The 25,801-nt window shown below is 34.3% G+C and overlaps 1 protein-coding gene across 1 annotated transcript in view; it reads left to right on the top strand.

The window, feature by feature from the left end:
- The window catches only part of VPS8 (VPS8 subunit of CORVET complex), a 108,007-nt gene that overhangs the window by 23,005 nt on the left and 59,201 nt on the right, over window positions 1–25,801 (top strand). The window contains exons 15-33 of the mRNA XM_015814153.1: window positions 452–622; window positions 1,419–1,493; window positions 1,982–2,017; window positions 2,750–2,840; window positions 3,577–3,623; window positions 5,166–5,255; window positions 6,155–6,201; window positions 6,681–6,903; window positions 8,230–8,319; window positions 8,947–8,998; window positions 9,682–9,724; window positions 11,691–11,763; window positions 14,172–14,291; window positions 17,507–17,578; window positions 19,361–19,480; window positions 19,905–19,961; window positions 20,972–21,054; window positions 25,027–25,111; window positions 25,413–25,511. Of these exons, the coding sequence (XP_015669639.1) occupies window positions 452–622; window positions 1,419–1,493; window positions 1,982–2,017; window positions 2,750–2,840; window positions 3,577–3,623; window positions 5,166–5,255; window positions 6,155–6,201; window positions 6,681–6,903; window positions 8,230–8,319; window positions 8,947–8,998; window positions 9,682–9,724; window positions 11,691–11,763; window positions 14,172–14,291; window positions 17,507–17,578; window positions 19,361–19,480; window positions 19,905–19,961; window positions 20,972–21,054; window positions 25,027–25,111; window positions 25,413–25,511 (1,674 nt within the window). The remainder of the gene's footprint in view (window positions 1–451; window positions 623–1,418; window positions 1,494–1,981; window positions 2,018–2,749; window positions 2,841–3,576; window positions 3,624–5,165; window positions 5,256–6,154; window positions 6,202–6,680; window positions 6,904–8,229; window positions 8,320–8,946; window positions 8,999–9,681; window positions 9,725–11,690; window positions 11,764–14,171; window positions 14,292–17,506; window positions 17,579–19,360; window positions 19,481–19,904; window positions 19,962–20,971; window positions 21,055–25,026; window positions 25,112–25,412; window positions 25,512–25,801) is intronic.

Raw genomic sequence — 25,801 nt, 5'->3', positions numbered from 1 at the left:
ACTATTTTCCAAAGCGCCTGAAGGCAGGACAAGAAGCAACGGGTAAAAACTAACCAAAGAGAGAGAAACTTCCTGACAGTTAGAACAGGATAAACTTCCTGACAGTTAGAACAATTAACCAGTGGAACAACCTGCCTCCAGAAGCGGTGAATGCTCCAACACTGGAAGTTTTTAAGAAGAAACTGGACAGCCATTTGTCCGAAATGGTATAGGGTTTCCTGCCTGAGCAGGGGGTTGGAATTGATGACCTCCAAGGTCCCTTCCAACTTTATTATTATTATTATTATTATTATTATTATTATTATTATTATTATTATTATTATTATTATTATTATTATTAATTGTATAGTGCTGCTAGCTTCACTATTTGAATATTATGGTTTGGAAGTTTTTTTAATATACAATGGCATCACTGTTTTAATATCAATTTCTTGTTTTTGCTTTCTTCTAGTGGATAAACTCCCATACAATTGTGCTTCTAGACAGTGTGGAAAAATTACATGTGATAGATCGTCACACACAGGAGGAACTTGAGACTGTAGAGATATCAGAAGTTCAGTTAGTATATAATAGCAGCCACTTCAAATCATTGGCAACAGGAGGCAATGTTAGCCAAGCACTGGTATGGCTCAATTCTATTTTGTTTTTGTAGTATTCTGAAGTTTGAGATGTCTTGAAATTTTACAGGTATAATTTTTTTACTCTATGTATCATAGCTGCTGTATCTGCTTTGTAGTACAATGTAAGCTGGGTCCTGCTATATTGTAAGGTGATATGCCACTCTTATTACTTGTAATATGCCACTCTTATTACCTGTAATAATAAAAGGCGTTATTTTTTCAAAGCATTGTATAGGAAATGGCTTTAATATCATTTTCCATGGTAGCTGCATTTATATATTTTACAACGTATTGTTGATATATAGCCACTGTACCCCTTATGACAAACATAACTTTTGAAATCCTGTCACCATAAAGATTAACCAGTTTTATTGAACTTTGTTGCTTGCACTAACATAAAATTCTCTTTGAAGCTGGGTACATCCAGTCTGTAAATGATTTTTAGATGTTAATGTAATATTTAGATGTAATTTTAGATGTAATATTTACTTGAATTATGGATTTACAGGAATATGATTATGCTGACATGTACAGTCTGACCAAAGAAATTAAACTATAAAATTAAATTATATTTTTGAATATAGCTTTGTTTTTCAGTTAAAACCTCTTTTTTGTTTTATGTCCTATGTAAGTGACAAATTCAAAGACACTGAGGATGAACTGCTAAAATATTTTATTTGTCTTGCTTTGTTTAGAGTATATTTTAAATGATTGGATATTCTTTATACCTGACTTTTACCCAATAACAATATAAACCATGTACTCCTGCATTAAATAAAAGTGTTCTGTGTTTCTTAGGCACTGGTGGGTGAGAAGGCTTGCTATCAGTCAATCAGCAACTGTGGTGGTCAGATTTTTTATTTGGGTACAAAGGTAAGTTTGTCCAGGTTAATTTTTCTTTATCATTGTGCTTATTACTTATCAGACCTTTAGCTGAGTTAGGTCTCCTGTCCTTTAATTTTCATAACACAATGTGAACATTTCTATAGTTCAGTTCAGGTAACACAGCAAGCTTGAATTAAGCAAAATCAATAATGATGGCATTTGAGCTTTTTATTGCAGCTGCTCTAGAGAAAGAAAGAGAAAGAAGAATATTTGATTATACGACGTTGGGGATAGTTATGTCAGCAAAATTGTTTTTGTCAACAACTGAAAAATGGTTCAGCATAGTGTTCTTTGATCTGGGTATCTTTGAGATACATTGATTTCAACTTCAATAATTCCCTGTCCAAAATAGGAGAAAACTATTTAGCATATGTGTGAAAAGTTTATTCATCATCCTTGTACTATTAAGATGCCATAATTATATACTCTTAAATAAATATCTGTTAATCACCTGTTTTCCCCTTGTCTGCTTTCAGTCTGTTCATGTTTTGACACTGAGGACTTGGAGGGAGGTAAGTGAGAAGGAACAAGTTACTTTTTTTTCATGGCTTCATGAATAGAGCTGTCCATGAAAAACATTTTCAGATTAAATGTACAGATTGTTGAAAAAGATAATCAGTATCCTGACTTCAGTATATAATTTTTATTAATATAACTGTTTAATGTTTCTCAAAATTGGCAGCTTTAAGATATGAACTTCAACTCCCAGCATTCCCCAGTCAGCCATTATCTGCTGCTGATAATCTTTCAGTTTAATTCCACTTGGAATTTGTCTTGTTCATTTATTTCAAATTGAAAAATAGACATATATAATTATTTTAATGGCTGTATTGCACATCTGATTTTAGGTTATATTTTAGTTTAAAATGATTCTTAAACATTGCTTAAATTTCAGTCTGACTGAGAAGAGAGGAATTTTTTAAAATAATCCATCCTTAGAGGAGGGATATAATTAAATTGTGATTGTTAAAACTGAATAATTTGAATCAGTATCAACAAACAGCAAAACAAAGATGTGATTTTATCATTTAAATCTGTCCAGATTAGTAACTGTTTTTAAAACAGTATTAGCTAGTTGGTTTTAATTTGAATTTTAAAGAAAACACTATTTTCTTCAGAACAAACCTTGAGAATGCTGAAGACAAAAACAGGTTCACTGCAAATTTGTGTTAAGTTTATATTATCCATGTTCTCAATATTATTTATCTATATTTCTGATGTAATTTTTGTACTTTTTATGTTAGAGGATCGATCACCTTCTGAAACAAGAATGTCTTAATGAAGCATTGGCCTTGTCTTGGTCCTTTCATGAAGGGAAAGCCAAAGCTGTTGTCGGTAAGTGTATTTATCTCTAGTAACAGCCATTTTTTTCTGTTCTTGGCTGCCACCATTTCTTCCTGTCATTTGTTACTTCATGTACTGTACCCTTTACTCATCTTACCTACAAAATCACAATCATCTAATGCAGGGGTGTCAAACTGCCAGCCCACGGGCCAGATGCATCACACAGAAGCTGCGCCCACCCCATTGCTGGCAATGGCAAAACTGTCCCGATATGTTGCGTGACATCACGTGACATGGCGAGTTTGACATGTCTGATCTAATGCCATGATGTCATTATAAGGCTTTGGACAATCAAGGCTTTTGCATATCACTTTTAAAAGGACATAAAGTAAGTTATAGTATGTGAATAGCTAGAGATGATCAAAATGGTTGCTATCTTATGTGAGAGTTGTAAAAACTGGGAAGTTCAGGTTGTATGCCACTGCTTCTGAGTTTAGCATACATTATGTAAATAGACATAATATTGTCTTTGATCATTTATCATAATATTAAAAATTCCACTTTCTGAGTTCAGTATGTTATAAGACTGGAAACACTTATTAAACATAAGAAATAGCATATAAATTCATTTCTACTATAGTAATTCAATTATACCTGCATAGTTTGTATAAATTATAAAACATTGAACATTTGTTGTTATACTTAAAACTTTACAGGAGATAATAAGAAAAATGCTTCTGTTTGTATCCTGGCTTTGAAAATTAAAAGACTTCTGTTTTTGAAACAGGCTTATCTGGAGATGAACAAAAACGGAAGGCTGTTGTTGCAGACAGAGTGAGTTTTACTTTTCAGCTTTAGAATTAAATTCCTTTTGTATCCACACATCCTCTAAGAAATATGTATGTGTGGATTTCACTGCGGAAAAGTTGATTTTTAGCCATGTAATTTCCTACAACTGATCTTTGTTTGTATAGCTACATCTTTACATGATATTTAAGCTATATTTTAACTAGAATTTAGGTCAGACTAATCACATTATAGATGGTTATTAAATTTCTTCATTTTTGAACGCAAAAAAGAGGATAAAACTGAGGCAATAGAGCTTCAAGAATGTTTAATCCCGTATTTCTCCTCTCTGAACATGGTGTCTAGTTCACTGAACTAGAAAGGAAGACTCTTCAATGTCCAAATAATTTACTTTTCAAATGAGAGAGTTGTTCTACTCTAACAGTATTATAAAGAAGAAATGTGAGGAGTGGGGTTTTTTTTTACTGTTTTTGATCTAATCTTTCTTTTATAAGTGGGAAAATTATCTTAAATTCAGGATTGTCTTACTTTGAGTTGTTACAAGAATCCTGTATGCAATCACTTAGAAGTTTAATATTGGATTAAGTGTAAAAGTTTTACTACTTCAGTATTACTGCAGAATTAAAAACTGAAACAAAGGTGTTTTCCCGTAGAAGCCTCTGCATCATGGTACTGTAGAATATAGTACCATAATGCAGTTTCCTTTATTTATGATTTTATGACTGAATATGCTCACATTCAGTTCAAATTTCTATTACCGGAAAGTAGATTTGGAAAATTTCTCTCAAACTCCACAGAAATTATGAAATGATTTTCAAAATTGTTTTTTCTAAAACCAGGAACAAAAATTCCAAGTCAATATAAAATTTGCTTTTGGCAGATGGATTTTGCTCTTTGAGTTTGCTCCGTATGAATTGCATACAGTTGTCTATGCCTTAAAAAAATAGGACAAACTGTAGGGAATCTAGCCCTCATGCAAGTACAGCACTGGATTCCTCAGTACTCATGTTTCCTGCTATATTCCCAGTAGAACTGCTTTGCTCCTTTGAACCTCTATAGAAACTTCTTTTTTTTGGGGGGGGGGAATAAACTTTATTATTAAGCTGCTTTTTGGGCCCTGTCTTTTAGGAGCTGCTAGAACAAAATTTCTCAATAAAGTCCTCTGGGGTAGAAAGAGAGGTTGCAGTAGCAAACCTGGAATGCAGGAATGGAATCCCAGCCAGATCTCCATTTGCACTCAGAAAATTGATTCCACATCCCTTTTGTCGTTTTATCAGAAACAAAGAAGGGGAGGAGAGCATTCTACTTCTCTTGGGGATCAATATCTAAGCCTGAAGATGGTCTGGGAAATTGGTGAACTTTGCCTTTCCTTGCCTTGCCTTCAAGTCCACTTTAATGAGCCCTTGGGAAATAATTTCAAAATATGCCTGAAGCAAACTTCCTCATAGAATATACATGTGCTTATTGGGCAAAAAAGTATTGTACCGATGTTTTTGTAGTACTTTTTAAAATCAGAAATGTCTCATTATATTAGGACTATAGACATACTATAATCTTTCGTGTTTATAGATGGTTGAAATTCTTATTCATTGTGCTGATCGAACCATGAAGAAATGTCCTGAGCAGGGTAAAATTCAAGTTATGGAGCAACATTTTCAGGTATCCTACTTTAGACTTACTACCAAAGGGGGTATTAAAAAGAATACGCAGGAGCAATAATAACTAATTAGTTGTGATCTTAGGCACTAAATATTATCACATATTTTTGTTTCATATCCAATTTATCATACAAATGGAAAATTCATATTGGAGAGACTTCATAAGCATATATAGTTGTAGGAAGATGTAAAATAAACAGAAAAGAATAAAGGGATAGTAAGAACAGATTTGATTGCTTGAGGAATTAGAAGGAAAATACATTGTTTAGATAGAGGACAAGAATAAAACTACCACGATGTGTGTCTTCTTAGCAAAGAATCCTGCGGTCTTTCAAAGACCAAGAGCTTCCAGAGAAACATTATATACATAACATTGACTGTAATTTGAAGGAAAAAGATGAAGATTAAAGGAGAGATGACTACAAGTTGCCTTACAGATGACTAAATGTGAAATACCCATATCATTTTACATGGATGTTTTAATGGTGAATAACTAGGTAACATATCGATATAAGAAGCTTTGTTTTCAGTCCATTCAGGCCATCAGTCTTAAGTAGTTTATTATAATTTTGTTCCTTGGCAATTGTTGGTGGTATTCACACAATATAGTAAACCCAAAAATTAGCCTATATTTAATCTGTTCTTGAAAATATTCATAAGTTGCTATTGATGCAAAATACAGCATCTAAATTGTAAAGCAGTGCAAAATACATTACTGTACTGCAAGATCTGCACTGGTTGCTACTTATTTAAGATTTGGGTATTAGCTAAATTTGGTAAGATAGGCATAGCACTTGACTATCTAAAAGTCTATCTCTCCCATTAAGAATCTTTTGGTCTACTAAGGAGAGGCCATTGATATATGTGAATAGTTAGATTTTTCATGTTCTTTTTCTGCAGACTATGGTCCCTGTCATTGTTGATTACTGTCTTCTGCTTCAGCGAATGTAAGTAAGAGCATGCCTCATGAATTCTGTTTTCCAGTAGGCTGCATCTGAATTGCAGTCTGTGCTAGTCTTCTAGGTTGTTTTAATAAGAGTGAGAGCTAATCTACCTGTGCCATACCACTTGGAAAAGTGCTTCATGCAGTACTTGAAGTATTCCTCTGAACCTTCTGTGTATTTTCACAGAACCTAGGGAGGGTGTTAGAGTGGCTAGGCCAGTCTTCAAGAGGATGTGTTATTAATGGACTGGCATAATCCTAATGGATAATTGTTCTATAGCTAGCTTTAAGGTACTGTAAATATATCTCTGTATGTCCTGCCTGCATAATTTTGAATAACAGTACTATGTTTAGAAATTGTTTTTGTACAAAATAGCAGATTATTAAAACAGATTATATTACTAAAAATTTATCCAGCTCACATAAACTATAGATTTTCGGAATAATCTCTGTCAAATACTTGCCATGTCTTTTCCTCCACAGAGATATATTATTCGGTCAAATGTATGACAAGATGAGTGAAAATTCTGTAGCAAAGGGAGTTTTTTTAGAATGTCTTGAGCCATACATTTTAAGTGATAAATTGGTTGGAATCACAGCTCAGATTATGAAGGATTTGCTACTTCATTTCCAAGATAAGAATTTAATGGCAAACATGGAAGCTTGCATTGTACATATGGATATTACCAGCCTTGATATACAACAGGTGATAATTTTTAGTAGTTTATAACATATTATTGATGAATGAGGAATATTCAAAGAATTCTGTGTTGCATGTTTCCTTAATGCTATAAAGTACAATGGTACCTCAGTATCCATCATTAATTGATTCGAGGAGGTGTGATAAATACTAAACAAACGAGTACTGGGACAAAATGTTTGTGTCAAAATGGTTCGATGAGTTTCAAAATATTTAAGTACCTAGGTACCACTGTATTTGATAACCAGATGCTATGTTTTAATCTGTCACTTGATTAATCCCAAATCTTATTTTGGGATGATTTGTGGTTTTAACAAGAGGAAGCTTGTTATAATAGTTCCTTAGTCATAGGAACTTTGAACTGTATAGAACAGTGGTGGCGAACCTATGGCACGCGTGCCAGAGGCGGCACTCAGAGCCCTCTCTGTGGGCACACAGGCCATGCCCTGGAGATGGCAACTGTCCCTCTTCAACCAGCCACCCACTAACTCGCCAAGGTCCCACATGGCCAGATGCATCCTAGCACCCATGTGCTCGCTGGCCTCTGTGTGCAGAGGTCGATGGTGTCAGGCAGCAGCCACCCCTGCCCCTACCACACCTTGCCCTGGGACAACGGCACCCCCGCCCTGCCTCATCTTGCCTCGCCTCACCCCGCAGGACGAGCCTCCTGCCCACCACCCCACCTGCCAGAGACCCCCCTGGATCTCCCCCAAGCCTGCCCGGCCCCCACAGGCATCCCTTCCCACGAGCAACATCGAGGTGATCACGCCCACCTTGGTCACTCCCATCCAATCTGCCATGACCACCACAGCCACGCCCACCCAGTGGGCCACGCCCACTTGGCACCCGGCGATAAATAAGTGGGTTTTGGGTTGCAGTTTGGGCACTCGGTCTCTAAAAGGTTCACCATCACTGGTATAGAACTTGTGTAACAAAGGCCCAAATAGTGCCAGCTGCTCTTGAGGCCTGCTTTGATTAATGCATTGGACCAAATACTGAAATGTATCTACAGATAACTCAGTTTCATTTATATAGATCTGATGAATGCAGATTATCCAACCCATAAGGATTCAAGAAGATACAGACTTCGAAGTCATAGGTTGAAGGCCTCCTAAAAAAGGCTGAGGTTTTTGACGAGTTTTGAAAAATGGATATAATTCACAAGCTATGAATTTTCTTCTCATGGGCAAAGGAAGTCCTTTTATTTCTTGTATCTGTATAAATATTGCTAATAACTTCCATACCTTGAAGTGAAGTATATCCTTTGACCAGTTTGCATGTGGTGTTTTTTTTTAGCACATTTAAAAATCTTAAACTTTGTTTTGCTTCTAGGTTGTCCTTATGTGTTGGGAAAACCACCTGTATGATGCCATGATATATGTCTATAACAGTGGAATGAATGACTATATTACTCCAATGGAGGTATAGAAAGATGTATCTTGAATGCTAATTGATGGTTTTGAATTAGGATTATTCTTTTAATAATTCCTTTTCTTCCTAATGCAATTAGCTAAAATAGCTTATAGATCTTGAGAAACAGAGAGACAGAGAGAGAATCAAATAAATATAGTCAAATAAACCAATTTACTGAATATCATACAAATCTTCAAAATTAAAATATCCCATTAAATGCAGGTTCATTTTAGATAAATGAGCAGTTTCAAAACTTTCTGGAAAAAAAATATGAAGTCACTTGTTGAGATCATGGGAATAACTGTTGTGCTTTTGACTATAAGAAAGTGTTGAAAGCTTCAAAATAGCAAAATGATTGTAAGAGATGATGTCCATGGAGGAGGAGATGGGGTGATGAACTACAAGAAATGCCTCTTTCCACCCTTGCAGGATCATTGATACAGTGTCTGTTTAAAGTTCCTTTGTAGACTTTACTTTTTCTTTTGCAAAGTTTTCTATGTTACTATCAAGTCTCTATGTGACAGCGTGTGACAATGTTTAGTATGTAATAATTTTCAAGAATGAAAAACCGAAATCACAAAGGAAGCGTTGGTGTGCTAACTTTTTCTCCTGCTCCTCCTTTTTATTTTTTTTTAGAAATTGTTCAAAGCCATTGCTCATCCCCTTAGTGCTGGAAAATCTCTCTCAGGTATACTGTGCCTTATCAGTACTCTTTGTGGAAGGTTTTCTTCTTATATTGTGGATTCCTTTTTTCTCTAATAACTCTTAAGAAGAATACTATTCATTGCTATTTTTTATTCAATATATTCTCAACCTGACAGTTTTCATTTATTGGTAATTGGTTTCTTGTGTCTGAGAACTATTTCACTGGAGAGTCCCGAAAATAACATTTATCTGAGAAATATGTAGCCTTGTGTGAGTCCCAAACTTACTTAGACATACAAAAGTTAAAAAAATTGCTAATCCTTCATGAGGGCTACTGTTATTAATTGGAAAAGTTGCTAAGGTAGATGGGCATGTATATTAGACTGTTTTGTATAATAGTTGTTTTTGAAACAATGGATAGAATTGTATTCTCAAAACCCAAAGTACTGCATCTTTTTATACATTGATAGCTATAATATTTACTACATGTAAGAGTAGAGTTTATTATCAGTCAGATTTAGAAAGTTGTATTCGGCATGAATTTTTGGGAATATTTTAATATTTGCATACATTGAATTTGGCACAGATATCTTTCAATTTATCAACTTAAAGAGGTAATAGGATCTTGATTTTGGTATATGGCTTTAATAAGTCGGCATACATTAGACCTCTTAGTAAGTGTGTTTAGTTTTCAAGATTATGTATATATTTTTTGCTGTTTTTTAGATGAGCAAGTCGTTATGGGCAACAAACTGCTTGTCTACATAAGGTATGCTTTTTTCAACAACATAAATTATATATGTTATATCGCCATATGAAATAGAAAAATCCTGCTTTGCAGTTTATGCTGATGCAATATTTCAGTAGTTTAACTGGGATTGTACATGTGTGTACTCCTAAAAGAATTATTGTTATGATTGTTTTAAACTGGGCTGCCCATTGTATTGTATAGTTTAAAGGCTTCTATTGTTTTTATATCTATAAGACATCCAGAATCTAATGGAATGGGTGCAAATAATTAATTTAAATAATTTAAACTCATTAAATAGTAATGAGTTTATAATTTAAAAAACCACTGAAAAAAACCAATAGTGTATAGTAAAAATGACACACCATTGATAAACACTGACTACAGGAAAACCTCATTAGAAAATCATCAATTTGTTATACTGGTGATGATTTCAATGATACATCATACCATTTTCAATGATACATCATAACTGATAAGTCATTTCTGAATGGAGATCAGAAAGGAAGTCTGCAAAGATTCTGAGAGAGAAATCTCTTTTTCCTATCGTTATTCCAGGTTAGACTGTTCAGCATGTTCTATTTTTTGTGCCAAGACACCTTTCGTGTAGATCTTATCATTATAATCATAGCCTATATGTTCTGATGTGCATGACAGAAAGCTAAAGGGAGCAAGAACATTGCCCTATAAGCCTTAATTAAGTAATGGATTGCTTAATAAGATGGTATATTGTGAGAGATGTAGTACGAGTGGGAGCTCCATCTTTCACTGACCTGTTTGTCAGTACACATACAACTGCAGGTTGCGTCTGAGACTGACTGAGATTCCAGTCCAAGTATCTGTCCCCCTTTTGGTGATTATTTCTGTACCTTTGTTGGCTGAACTAGGCTAACAAAAAAATACATTAACAAAATATGCTGGTCTTTTTTGATGACTTGCAGTGTGCAATCCTGTATATGGAAATATTTACTATATACAAGTTGTCTTAGCTGAAAGGTTAAATCTCAGTCAACTTAGATAGAACACTAGATGGCGATATTAACTTGCTTACATGTTAACAATTGTTATTAGTCTTTAAAAGTATTGATTTGATTCATTAGTAAATAATTTATGAATCAGTAAAAGCTGCTGAATCAGTCTTTGCATATTGATTTAATAATAGGATTAGAGAAAAGAAGGGATTCTGTATGGGTTCAAAGTTAAAGAAAATACCTAAAATTAAAATATATTTTCATACAAAGTTGATAATATTGCTGCTATGATCCAACTGCCTCTGTATTTGAACACTTTTGAGTGAACTACAGTTTGTTCACTGACACTGTAAAATATTTCTTTGGTTTTAGTTGTAAGATATGTGGGAGAGGTAATCTGTGAAGTAGCTGATTTTCTTGCAAAGTACTACTGCTCCCTTCTACTTCCTGTGCTAAGATGTCAAAATTTTAATTGAATCTAGTAGTAGCTTAAAGGCAAAATATTTACTGTACTGAAGGATTTTGTGTTTGGGTGCATGCCATGTTCTAATGGTAAAAATTAATTCCAGTAATATTTAGATTGCTCATTGAAATTTATTTTACATACAGAAATAAATAGGTGGGTACATACTGTATATGAATAAGAACTATTTCAACTATTTCAAGAAAGGACTGTCTTATTTTTTCCTGTTTGCTTTTTTATTGTGTGTGACTATACCTCTGGTACTATTTTGCAAAAATAGAGATTATAAAATTTATTTTTATTTATTTATTTATTCACTTATATCCCACCTTGATTATTTTCACAAACAACTCAAGGTGGCGAACATATCCATCACACCGTCCTCCTCCTGTTTTCCCCCCCAGCAACAATCCTGTGAGGTGAATTGGGCTGAGAGAGAATGACTGGCCCAAGGTCACCCAGCTGGATTTCATAGTTCAGGCGGCACTTGAACTCATGTTCTCTTACTTTCTAGTCTGGTGCCTGAACAACGCTTATCTGTATTTCTTTACAGCTGCTGTTTGGCAGGCCGAGCTTACCCATTGGGCAATATTCCTGAAGACCTAGTACCATTGATTAAAAACCAGGTGAGCTCTTTTTAAAAAAAAAATACTTCTATAAAAATCACCAGGAAAAAAGTATACTTTAAGAAAAGAAAGTTATGCAAGTTGATATCTTTGATAAGAAATTAACATTTTCTTAGAGGTGTAATTTTGTGGTAGATCTCCTTTATCACTAAGTGGTATTCATTTTGGCCCCAATTATCGTAGAACTAACAATCTTCTAAGGTTAACCTAATCTGCAGTTTCATGTTTAGAATTGTATTCATATATGAGCAAGACACTCTGAAACTGTGATACTAGTGAAGCACTACTGCATAAATTGTGAGCGCAGATATAGCACATTTTTAAAAATTCATGTTTAACCTGAACATTCTATTTATATATTTTTATTATTTTTTCTCCCTTTTTATTATATTGTTGTAAATTTTAAAACATATTGTTTTGATACAATATTATTCGTACAGTATTAGTTAAAATTATTGACAGTCTATCATTTTGATAAGTTAAAGAAGTAAAAATATTTATCAGTATTAAGTACAATTTAGAATATTTTTATTACAAGCATAAAATTATTTGAATTTTGAAATGAAATTGAGTATAACACTAGAAATATACTCTTTATACTTGTTAGAATATATGAATGTAGGAAATGCTTTATTAACAATATAACTGCAATAAACATACTAAGCTTGAATTTTGGAATGGAGCAAAAATTGAAGTTTGGTTTAATGAATGTGCTACTGCAGTGTATGGTACAATTAAAGCACATGGGAAAATAAATGCAATAGTTAGCAAATGTTTCAGTATTGAATTGTTTAAATATATTAAATATGTTTCAGCATTGAATGTTTAAATATATATTGTTTAAATATATTTATGGATAACACATAAATAATTATTTTCATAATGGTAGAGATGTGTTGGTTTGGAAATAATTGTACATGTAATTTTGTATGCCCATCCAATGTTGATAATGAGATATATAGAGATAAATATATGAATATGAAAATAAGTGGTAGTTAATATTGGGTATGATAGAGGAGGGAGTATATATCAAAGAATGTATCCAAAACTAAGGTGGTTGTGAATATAAAATGAAAGATTGCAAGTTATATTTAAATGGCATATTAACTACAGGAAGTGGATGAATTTGTGCATCACAATTGAATGTATGAATGAATGAATGATGAATGAATGAATACCTCCTCAGAATATTATATTTTGCAATGTACACATGATATGGTCAAAAAAGTCATAATAGTGGCTGCAATAATGTGATTGAAGGTTCACCTATTTTTATGTGCATTGCACATAAGATACCCCGATCTTATAACTTACTGTACAAATCGATATATAACCTTGTATTTAATCAGTTGGAACTCTCTACTATAAAAATGTTCACAGCTATGCCTGTAATTATGACATAAAGTCATATTGCTATGATATTTCAGTCTGTATTGTCAGTAGTCATAAACATGGTCCACAATGGGTTTCTGTTCTTAGCATAGCCCAGATAACCTAGCCTGAGATGAGACAAAGGGATGTTCTCAGTCCATGCTTCTAAACTACAGCATTTCTCCACTGCTTAGGAAGGGAACTGCATTTGTTTTAAGGCACTTTGAAGTGCAGTATCATCTTAAACCCAGTGCTGTCAATTTCACTCAAAAAGTTTAGCATACATTTCAGAGCATTTGTAAGTTAGCATGAGGGAGTGTATTGAGGGGTCCTTTGTTACCCAAGGTCTTGCACTATAAAGTTTAGAGGGACATACCTTTTTGTTTTTGTGCCCAGTGATTTTTTTTCATCACTTCCAACTGGAAGAAAATTTCTAATTCTTGGGGTTTTGATCAAGTAGAGTAGTAATAGATCAAGTAGAGTCTTGGAATATTCTTTTTGGAGATTAATCACAGCAGGAGTCTCAAGCTGTGAAAGTTTGATCAAATACAAGTGGAGCATCAAAGATAAATTAATGTAAGTATGATGTTGAAATTTCCTTACAGGTTTGACATTTTCATTTTACAAAGTTTGACCTGTATTTCAGCAAATTATTCTTTTTTTTCTTCTGTTTTAAAGCCTGCTAGCAATGATTTATCTTAAGTTCTTGTTCATCCCCATGAACTAATTCATGTAGAGGTTGTGTATATAAAGGTTAATCTGGAGAAATAAACTGAAAGGAAAATGCAATTATGTATTTTACCAGAATTCATTTTTAGGAAATCAATAGTAATAACCTTTCAATACAAATGTGAAGCAGTTAAGTGCTAGTGATTGAGAAAATTAATGCAAGTAATCATAAAACATCTTGTCTATTCTTTTGTTTTAAATCACTAATGTTGGAAAATTCCTGTGAAAAATTCCTGGAAGCAATATACTTGGAAGTGTTAATTCTGGCATTTAGATTGAGCAAAATCTATATTCATTTTGGATTGCAGGTCTTTGAATTCCTCATCCGTTTACATTCAGCTGAGGCCCCTATAGACGAAGAAGTTTATCCCTATGTTCGTACACTGTTGCACTTTGATACACGAGAGTTCCTTAACGTTCTTGCACTGGTAAGTGGAAACACTGATTACAAAGATAGAAAGCCTCATCTCTTGCATGAGCTTAAACAGTGGTGGACAATGTTTTGGCAACTAGAGAGCAATTATTACTTTTTAACATCGAGGATTATGGTGGCATGGTAACATAGCATTGTCCAAATGGAAATTGCTGAATTTTTAGAGTGGGTTCATATAAAGTTTGTGGGAAGACTTTAATGCCTTGTGCACCTATTTTTTATTGTTTCTTCTGAAAATAGTAAGAAATTATGCCTCTTTAATGATTTGAAGGACTTTTGAGGAAATATAAATGAGAATGGATGGTTGCTTGTGGTAGCACAGCCTCCCTTTGATTTAAACATATGTTTTGGATCCAGATTAGATGTATAGGGTTGATTTGTAGAAGTTCTCCATCACTACTCTCATTCCTCACAATTGCCTTGCCTTCCAAAACTGCTATACAACCTAACTAGAACTTCACTGAGTAGAATGGAATAGGTGTGGTTTAAGAAGAGTAGAAGCAATCAGTCCTAAATATAAGAAGGACACCTATGTAGGATGATCTGATAATTCTGGAGAATCTCCTTTCCCACCAGCAACATTGCCTGCCTCGCTTAGCAAGATATCCTGATTTTTGAAGTAATATTTTATGTGGGTTGGAAAGGCTATCAAGCAAGGAGTAGATAGTATATTTTTATCTGCCTGGTTGCACATGGCTGGGGATTCTAGGAAAAGAAATGCAAGTAGAGTACTGAGTTGGGAAAAGTTAATTATAATTATTTGTTCTCTTGGGAATCTATTTATTAAAATTTATTTAATTTTAAATGTTTCTATGGCACCTATCATAGAAGGGATCTCCAGACAATGCATGATTCTCAAAATACAATAGAATAGAGCTGGAAGGGACCTTGGAGGTCTTCTAGTCCAGCCCCCCGCTTAAGCAGGAGAACCTATACCATTGCAGACAAGTGACTGTCTAGCCCCGTGGTGGCGAACCTATGGCACACGTGCCACGGGTGGCACCCAGAGCCCTCTCTGTGGGCACGCGCACCCTCACCCCAGTCCTAGGCTTTCAGCTGGGTTTTATAAAACCTTTTCGCTTTAGGTCTCCGCCACCATGTGCAAAAAAAAAAAAGTTCAATCAATTAATCAATTTCAACTTCTCACAGGAAAAAAAAGATCTCGCAAAGTTGGAATTGATTGATTGAACTTTTTAGTCCCACCCATTCTGCCGTTACCACTGAAACTATGCCCACCCAATGGGCCATGCCCACCCAATGGGCCACACCCACCCAATGGGCCATACCCACCCGGCACCCAACGATACATAAGTGGGTTTTGGGTGGCAGTTTGGGCACTTGGTCTCTAAAAGGTTCGCCATCACTGGTCTAGCCTCTTCTTGAAAATCTCCAGTGGTGGAGCGCCCACAATTTCTGGAGGCAAGCTGTTCCACTGGTTAATTGTGCTCACTGTCAGGAAGTTTCTCCTTAATTCTAGGTTACTTCTCTCTTTGTTTAGTTTCCAACCATTGTTTCTTGTCCTGCCCTCTGATGCTTTGGTGAATAATGTGACCCCCTCTTCTTTGTGGCAGCCCCTCAAGTACTGGAATGCTGCTATCATGTCACCCCTAGTACTTCTTTTCTTTAGACTAGCCAGACCCAAGTCCTGCAGCCGTTCTTTGTATGTTTTAGTCTCCAGGCCTTTGATCATCTTAGTTGCTCTTCTCTGAATTTTTTCCAAACTCTCATAATATAATAAATTAATTATATTAAAAGTTATAAATTTAAAAAATGACCAATGGACATTAATAAGATTAATACCATCATAAGCCATCAGATGTCGATTTGAATAAAAAGCTTTTCAGCTTGCACCTGAATTGTAGCCTCATTAGTTTCTTATAATATTGAAAACCATTATAAAAACATTAAATTTATTCAACTTAATCATTTTGCCTGGATTGAATGCATGTGGTAAATTTATATTTTAGTAGAAATATTTTTCAAGTAGTAATGTGTTAAATATGTGTCTTCACAGATTGTCATTGTTATATTGGTTCTATTATATTGGTGACCACTTTTACCATTGTTATGAATTACCTTATTCCTTGCTTGAATTTTTTAAAAATAAAATAAAATATTCCGTACCTTCTGCAAGCTGGATATTTTCCAAATGTGTTGAAGGACACTTTAAAACAGCAGGATCAAAATACTGGGATTTGCATCTTCATCATACCTGAAGTTTGGAGAGGTTGATTTTAATACATGATAGAATGCAGTTGGTGCTTCTGAAAACTAGAGGCTGTCCTATCACTATATACAAGAACAGAAAAGACACAGTCATGTTCTTTTAATTACTATTTTTGATGTTCAAGAAGAATTGGAGATATATGATTAAGGCTTAGTGATTAGAGTCTGTCTCTAAGCACTCAAAAGGGTGGAATAGAAAAATGGCATTTTCTTGGTTTTTTCATGTTAATATTCTGAATTCATTCATGAATGCACATTTTCTGTTTGATTTCCTCTCTTATGGTCAGTATTGTCCTTTACCATGATTCCCCTTCCTGCAAGGAACTTAACAAGACAACAGTCAGCATTATTGTTTACAAAATGTATATAGGTCCTTAATTGGGACAAGATAAGGAAGTCTGAAGCAGAGTTATGATAAGTAGCATTGCATCAGGGTCCTACTCTCCCTTGCTTACACTGCTACTTGCTTTGCCTCTCCCCCCACCCCCAAGGAAGGATGAGGATAACATGATAATTACATTGTTTCTTAATTAGCCACCCAAATGTGCTGTCCTTTCCAACTCAATAAAGGTGCTGAAAATATGTAGTATTGTCTTTGAAACCTACCTTGGGGGCAGGCTCACCTATACAAGGGGTCCCACTGTTCTCCATGAACAGCTTGGCAATAGCTTTGACAAACATACTGTGACATAATATTGCATGCAACCCTTTAGATTGAATGGAAAATTGAAAAAGCTAGAGCCAGTTAATAGTTTCCAATGTTGAATAGTCTCTGAGATAATTTCAGCTTGCTTATAAGTTCTTTTTTAATTGGTGGTGATGCATTGTCACCTTGATTCAGACATAATTGTAGCTTCTTCACAAAACTGATGAACAGTATATTGTAATTTCTTAAGACAAGTTTTTATTTTGAATGCTGGGATGTATAAAAAAATTCCATGTGAAGGTTTGCTTTTTTTCTTCCAATGTTGTTTTCTGATAAAGACATTTGAAGATTTTAAGAATGACAAGCAAGCTGTGGAATACCAACAGAGAATTGTGGACATATTACTCAAGGTAAATTTCCTTTGTTTTAATGGTAAATATAGTAAAATATGCGTAAAATCTTTACTTTGTACTAAAATGAAAAACGTTTTCTACAGCTTATTTATTCATTGTTACTTCATTATTTCTTTTCAATAAATTATTGTTTTGATTGATGAAACATGAACAAACTACATTCACTAATATCTTATTTGTATAAATGCATAGTATTTAGATCAGGTGCCTCAGATCCTGTTGATCCTTACTATTACAACTGGCATCTCCATAAAGGAGCAATGCCTTTTTCTGCTTGATTTCAAATTCATATCATGATATCAGTTATGGCTAAGCTATGGAGAAAAAAATTGGAGATGAAGAGCTATATATGTCACCTTGAGTTCCTGAATGATAGGTAGGGAAATAAATTTAATAAATATAATTTTTCAGAATTTGCATAACCCAGGAAAAGGTGAGACCCTTTAAGGAGCTGATACCAAGTACAATGAGAACGTCTGTACAAGATCTGATGCAACTTTGCATAGTTTGGGTCAAAACAGTTTACACCTCTATAGGTAATCCTTAAGATATGACCCGTTAATGCCCCCTAGAAGTTGACAGCCCCCCCAAAAGTTACTTACGACCCCACTTTTAAAGTTATAGCCGCTGCAGCTCCCCTGCAGTCATTTGCCCTTACAACTGCCCACAGGGATGCTGCAGTGGCCCCCTGCCTGTCTTTCCTGTCATCCCATCCTCTGGGACCCCACACACCTAGAGACTACTCCCTACATAGCATCATCTATCGCATACTTACCTTTTGAAGCTCTCTGGACCTCATGTTGGAGAAGGAGGTCAGGCCGCATGCCTGTCTTCTTTGTCATCTTTATGTTTATGTTACTCCAAATCTCATGTTCATATTATTTTTACTCTTTCCAAGAAATAGCTATTTAATATCTCTATATACTACATTGGTTTTGCCATAACGTGCTGGTTACCATGTAGAACGCAAGTGGACCATAATACCTGTATCTTGGAGTGTGGTTGATAACGGTATGACCATTCCACATAATTATGCCTATGCTGCCAATCTGTCATCAGTTATAAATTAAAATATACAAAATATATCTAAAAGACATATTGTGGTTTTCATGAAATATGTTATTAAATTCTACAACATCATATAAGTAATAATGTTTAGAAAATGTAAATAATATCAAAATATATTCTGCATAATAAAGGAATAAGTATCAGAAACATGAGGTGTAAATTTTGATTTGTTGTAAAGAATTGAAGAAATATTGTGTTCTATAAGATAAAATGCTTCATTGCTCCACAATGGATGAAATTTCCTCCCGTATTATTCATTTCCATCTCTCCCTGCCTCTACCCATTGTTCAGTTATTTATGGCGGTTGAATTGTTTTATAGATAGTTCAAGCAATGCCCAGTGTTATTCCACTGATAAGTTCAGAACAATGTCCCTGTGACCTAGAAGATAGAAAAACACTGCTTCCTTTTAGTGACGCAGCTATATCTGCCTACAGCGATAAGCTTGGGGAACATTGTCTTAGAAACCTTACATGAATTAAAATTTCCCTTTAAAAATTTTGGCTTAGTGTATCTCGGAACACATGTTTACAGTAATTAAGTTCTGAAAATTATTTTTTATACCACTTCATTAAATACAATGTTGGGTTTTGTTGTGTTTTCCATCTCAGGAGAAGATATGTGCTAACTTAAATTACAGATATTCCCCACTATTGCTAACCTAAATTGTTGTGATTAATAAATGTACCGTATCTGTTTTTCTCCCTTCTAGGTTATGGTGGAGAACTCTGATTTTACCCCATCACAAGTTGGATGTCTTTTTACTTTCCTTGCTCAACAGCTTGCTAAGCCAAACAACACATTGTTTGTGAATAGGATGCTATTTGACCAGGTAATAGGAAGAACCATAATTGGATGGAATTTTTATTTTAAAATGGGCAAAGTCTATGTTGAATTATAAAATGATTGCATGAGTGTGATGCCATCCAGTTTGTAATTACTCTATATACTGTTTCAGAAAGTCTGAGATAAATTATGAAGATATGAATGCAATGATTTTAGAAGGGATATGTGTGACAACTGGGAGATGCTTAAAAAGAGTAAACACATGTTGTATTGGGTTTTTGATGTTGAATTTGCATTTCACAGCATCAAGGTATTTTAGAAGCTGGGCTCCTATTCCCAAATGTTGCCATGATTTCTATGTCCTTTTCTTTAGTGGGAAATGCTACAGTAGATAAATTTGTAAAATGTGATAGTGTGCTTGAGAAATGGAACAGAAATATGTATATAATAACATTTTCTTTTTTGCTTAGGTCCTTGAATTTCTCTGCAGTCCTGATGATGATTCACGACACTCTGAAAGACAGCAGGTATGAATCATTAGGATAATATTATTCATGCTGTGAAAATGATTCATGGTTAAGGAAGGAAGATCATTACTAAAAATGACCATTCTACAGAGCAGAAATGCTAAAACTAGAACTCCACACTGAGAAACAATCAGCATCTAGAAAATTACTAAGAGCATATAGATTTAATCAAGGCATATTAATAGTTTTCAGAATCATTGTAGCAGTTCAGATTCTTCACACCAAAACTACAGAGATTCAGTATGATCAAATATAGCCCAGAATGACACAGTCTGGTGTTACATTATGATATAATTTACATAGTTTGGTTGCTACTATCATAGTTAATAATTAGAGAGTGATTGAAGAGAAGTAGGTTACATTATCTAGAGGTGTATATTTCTATGTGTATAGTGTGATTTTCACTTCGGTTTTTCCCAATCCCCCATAGTGGAGATAACAGTGCTGGATTATATCAGAAAAGTAGCGAATTTGGGGCACGATTACTCTTTTTCTAGACTTGATTATTCAGTTGAAGTTCAGGAAGAAAAAGGGGAGATGTGCAATTGTACGAGACTAGAGGGCTAAGGCAAGGAAATGAGATTGTGTCAGTCTAAGTGCAGAATGTGGTTGAGAGGAAAATTATCTCAGTTCATATTATATGAAGCAGGTAAATACTCTGATCAGGCTTGGGAACGTGATCGTGTTTAATCAACTACTCAAAAATTATAGCTTCTCCTTGATTTCATCCTTGATCAAGATACGTACCTAAGAATAAAGAAATTATATGTTGTCCTCAGGCAGTAACTGAGAAATTCCAAAATTAAATTTCATGTCAGAAAGAAGGTCTCTACTTATGTAAATATGTATATTGCAATGAACGAGCAATGCTTGAAAGAATATAATTTACTCCTTGATGTCTGATGCTTGTTCATATAGAAGCATAATCTTTTATTGTACAGGATGAATGTTGTGGAGTCTCTGAAGGATTTTAACACAATATTTATAATTATATTGTGCTAATACTGTAGGTTCTTTTAGAATTGCTTCAGGCTGGAGGTATAGTGCAATTTGAAGAAAACAGACTCATTCAAATGGCAGAAAAAGCTGAATTGTAAGTTTCTCTGTGCCTTTTCTAATTTGTTTTACTCCTTTACATCCACTCTGATAAATCCAGGATTTTTTTAAAAAAGATATTTCATTGTATTATTATAAAACACAAATAACATTATTTTAAAATACAAATGATACATTGTATTATTGAGTATAATGGTATTTATGTTGACTGGCTACTATTAACTATGATCTCCAAAATATTAATGTTAATAAACTTAGATAGGTTGCTTAGATTTTATATTAAAAGCCAAATATGGCATTGACCAGGATTATGCCATTAAAATTGGCAGTAAAATGACAGATTTGGTGAAGGATGTTATTTTTTTTCCTGAGAAACAAGAATAAAAATAGAAGTTAGAGGCCACTTGGAGACATGTTCATAGATTTGGGAGTTAAGGATAGAAATAGGATGTTTTGTCTTCCACTCCTATTCCCAATTTTTATGCACTTTAAAAAGCTCAAAATATTAATCACATTTATCTCCTGATAAATGATACCTTCATGTCACTTGAAGGTATTCTGTAACGCTCAAGTTAGCTAAGAGAGCATGTTTTAGACCTGGTCAATACATCAATGTCTGCCTGTTTTAACTATGACTGAAACCACTTTTTTATGGATACTTATAATTATTATATTTATGAACAGTTGAATACAGTATACTGTATATAATTTGAAATCTATCTGATTTTTATGTCAGCATCTTAACTAAGAGAATCTTGCATCTCTGGCTTTCTAAAAGGTGTATCTGTGAGGATTATCTGTGAGGATGTTACCATATATCATAGTACTCTTCTTATAATTTCATTTTCTTTTTGTTGGGATGGAATCTTTTGCTTCTTTAACTTGATCCAAATTGAGGCAGAAATCCTTTATCTGCAGAAGATAAATAGAACCAGAAGAAAAAAAAAATACATGAGGTGGTTGCTTGGCAACTGCTTTCAGCTGTGAAATCTGTGTTCATCCTCATTGCCTTGTCTCGCTGCAGATGCACTTCAGTACTTAGCACACTATATTGTATAAAATTGTGGCCATGAGATTAAATTTCTGGTGATTACAACTTGACCTACATCTTACTTCTCCAGATGTTGAAACAGTCTCGGTCTGTTAGCTTTAAGATTTGTTTTTATAACTGTCTGATTCTATTATCAGGCTTCTGGGAAATCATAGCAACATTTATGCTGTAGAGATTAAAATATCTGAACAAGTTTGTCTGATTAACTCCCTGCCCAGGTGCATTTTTACAATTGTAAATAGTTTAATATAAACCTGAAAATGACATAGGTTCAGCTCTATATTCACAAAGAAATTGGTCTTTCCAATTATCCATTCCGTAGGATTTCATTGTATATGCCAAGGGTGTCAAACTCGCAACATCACGTGACATATCGTGACTTTTTTCCCATTGCTGGCAATGGAGTGGGCATGGTTTCGGCATGACGCATCCAGCCCGCAGGCCGGCAGTTTGACGCCCCTGGTATATGCCAACAAGAGTTATTTTACCTATATCCATTTAACAATTGTATTTATAATCAGTTTAAATAGTTTTACATGGTACCTTTTATATATTTGATTTTTATCCTGCCATATATTTATAAATATCAAGGAGGCCAATACACCTAATTCTCCTTCCTCTTCCTATTTTCCCCACAACAACAACCCTGTGAGGTGAGTTGGCTGAGAAAGAAACTAGCCCAAGATCAACCACCTGACTTTCATGCCTAAGGCAGGACCAGAACTCAGTTTCCTGATTTCTAGGCCAGCACCTTATTCACTACACCAAACTTGCTTTTTATTTATATTGCATTTATGGCATTTTGATTATATTGCATAAACCAATTTATCAATGAAATTAATTGATAATGTTTATGTTAAAAATAATATAAGCAGTTAAGTTTTCTAAACCTTTATATATCCCCAAAATAAATATAAACTGTAAACTAAAACTGCTCTTAAGCCCTTACTAGGGTGCTGGAATTCCATCAGTAAACTGACCATAAATTTCCATTATCAGTGAACTTAAAGAGCATTTGTAACTCTTTTTCCCATTAAAAATCCAAATCTGACTGAAGCAATGCCTTTATTACAGCAAGCAAACGTCTACAAAATCTCTGCTTTGGAGTTTCAGGCAATTCAAGCTTGGAAAACAAAAGGGGAAGAATGATTATTTATAAATCTATTTGTCCCGTATTATTTTACAAGGCTTACTTCTACTCATACCTGACTGAGCAGCTTGTATAATTCATTCAGTAATTAGGTTAAAAATTGTACAATAATCATAAAGAAGACTCCCCCCAATCAAATTTTTAGTGCCAGTCATAACACTTTAACCAAACATTCTTCCCCCTTAAAGAATGATCCATTTCATCCTTCACATACTGAAGGCTTGTTGAAATTGCCAAGTTTTAATGGCTTTACAGAAACAAAACCCAAAGGACAGTAGGATCGCTGGGAAAAGATGCTGTATCAGAGACAGGAAGCTGCAACGGTGAAAGCCAGCTTCTACAGGGACATCATCTTTTAAATGTTAATGAGAGGCAGAATCCACTAGAAATTGGCAGTTCTGAAGATACTGATTACATTATCAGATACCATTAGACAGCCTCTAGGAAAGCGTACACATTTTATCAAATACGGAATATTGTCAGATTAAAGTAAAAGCTCTTCCAAAATTTACTGTTAAAAAAAGCAAGCAAATATTTGATCCTCCTCCACTGTTTGGAAATAGAAGTTCCAGTTGATAAAGTAAAAATGCATTCTGTAGAGAGGCATACAGTGATGAGGGACAGTTTCTGGACCCTTTGAAACTATTTTTAATCCTGCAGTACTGTGACCTCCAGTGTGATCTGAGCTTCATTTAAGTCCTATTAATTGCTATTTTGGTTGAACAAACAATGTAAAAAATTGTACTGTCTCATGTCTTTAGCAGGGATGTGGGCTGCTAATATAAAACATTTGTTATTGTTCTCTTTGGATCTGCCTGATTATCAGGCCTGTCTCCTCCCTTTTCTTTTTTCATAGTTTTGGTACTAGTGTTGCTTTAAATATGCCTGACTTGAGTATTGTTAATTTTAAATTAAAAAAGAAAGAATGTAAATACTGCATGTAATTAATATAATAAAATTCTTGTGCTGGTTGAACTCTCTTTAATTTTCTCTAGTGTCAAGTAACTAAGCTCCTTCTTAGTTACAATTAACTGATATTCCCAGCAAAAAAAGAGGCAGGTAGAACAGAAATTGTAGTTAACTTCTTTTAAAAAATGGTTAAGGAAAGATAGGAACAGCAACCCCATAGATTAGGTAAAGGAAACACATGTGAGTTCCCTCCTTCCTTTTTGCTGTCATGTTAGATGTCACTGATTTAGAAGGCTTTGCTTATTCATGAGATAAATTTTTGATTTTTTTTAAAAATGACAGGTAAATACATTTATCAAGTATGACATTAAAAATTGCTGACATAGCTCAAGGTAATCTATTTATTAGTTTGTCTAATATTACTTGTGCCTTCATGTCATGTTTGACTCCTGGTGACTGCCTGGACAAGTTCTCTTGGAATGGTTTTTCTCTAGTGCAGGAGTCTTCAAACTTGGCCCTTTTATGACTTGTAAACTTCAATTCCCAGAATTCCTCAGCCAGCGTGCCTGGCTGAGGAATTCTGGGAGTTGAAGTCCACAAGTTATAAAAGGACCATGTTTGAAGACCCCTGCTCTAGCGGCTTGCTTCCTAGGGCTGAGAGAGAATAACTAGCTCAAGGTCACCAAGTTGCTTGTGCCTAAGGTGGGACCAGAATTCATGTCTCCAGTTTATAGTCTAGTAGTCTAGTACCTTAACCACTACACCAAACTGGTTCTCTTATGTCTAATAAGCAGCATATTAATAACATCAAATATTAGGAAAAACATGTTTTATAAAGCTGCTCTTTTTTAAGAATGCATACGTCTAAGAAGCACTCAGCTATAATTCTTTTATTTCAGCTACCAGATCTGTGAATTTATGTATGAACGGGAACATCGCTATGATAGAATAATTGATTGCTACTTGCATGATCCCTTGAGAAAGGTAAACATGACATGGTACAAGTTATAGAAGAAAATTCGGATGAAATCTATTTCATTTTTCAGCAGCTTTTCTATATGTTTGAGGGTGGAGGACTTTGCTTTTTAAAAATAGTTTTTTTTATAGAAATATGCTAAAATGGTACCTAAATGATACATTTGCAGTGCCTTGTTGCTTTATTAATGATATATTTTTCAGTGCCATATTTCAGCATGTAATATATGAGGATCAATCATTTAATTTGAGAGAATGTTTCCGTAATGTATTTTTCTTTTTTGTAACCTTTCCCATATATTTCTTAAAGGAAGAAGTTTTCTCCTATATCCACAATATCCTTTCCATTCCTGGATATAGTACAGAAGAAAAGCAGTCTGTGTGGCAGAAAACTATGAAACATATTGAGGTATGTTTTAAATAAGGTGATTCTATATTTAAAATTCTATATGTAATACTAGAGCTGATATATCCTAATAAATTAATATAAGTGAAAAAAACAGAATAAGAACCAAAGTGTCTTTAAATTAATTTTGTGTCTAAATGGAATTGATCTGATTAAGAATAGTTACTTTTGAGATAGAAAACTTCATGCATTAACTGACATAAAGTTAGACACTTTGGTTCTTTAAGACATTCATTTTACAAAATAGTTTAAAAGCATTTGTAATCAAATGTTCACAGATGAACAAGATTATT

Source organism: Protobothrops mucrosquamatus, unplaced genomic scaffold (assembly GCF_001527695.2).
Source record: "Protobothrops mucrosquamatus isolate PMUCROS unplaced genomic scaffold, P.Mucros_1.0 scaffold225, whole genome shotgun sequence".
In the NCBI taxonomy this organism is placed as follows: Eukaryota; Metazoa; Chordata; class Lepidosauria; order Squamata; family Viperidae; genus Protobothrops; species Protobothrops mucrosquamatus.
The sequence above is the reverse complement of the archived record's forward strand: the minus strand, read 5'-3'. Positions and strand labels throughout refer to the sequence as shown.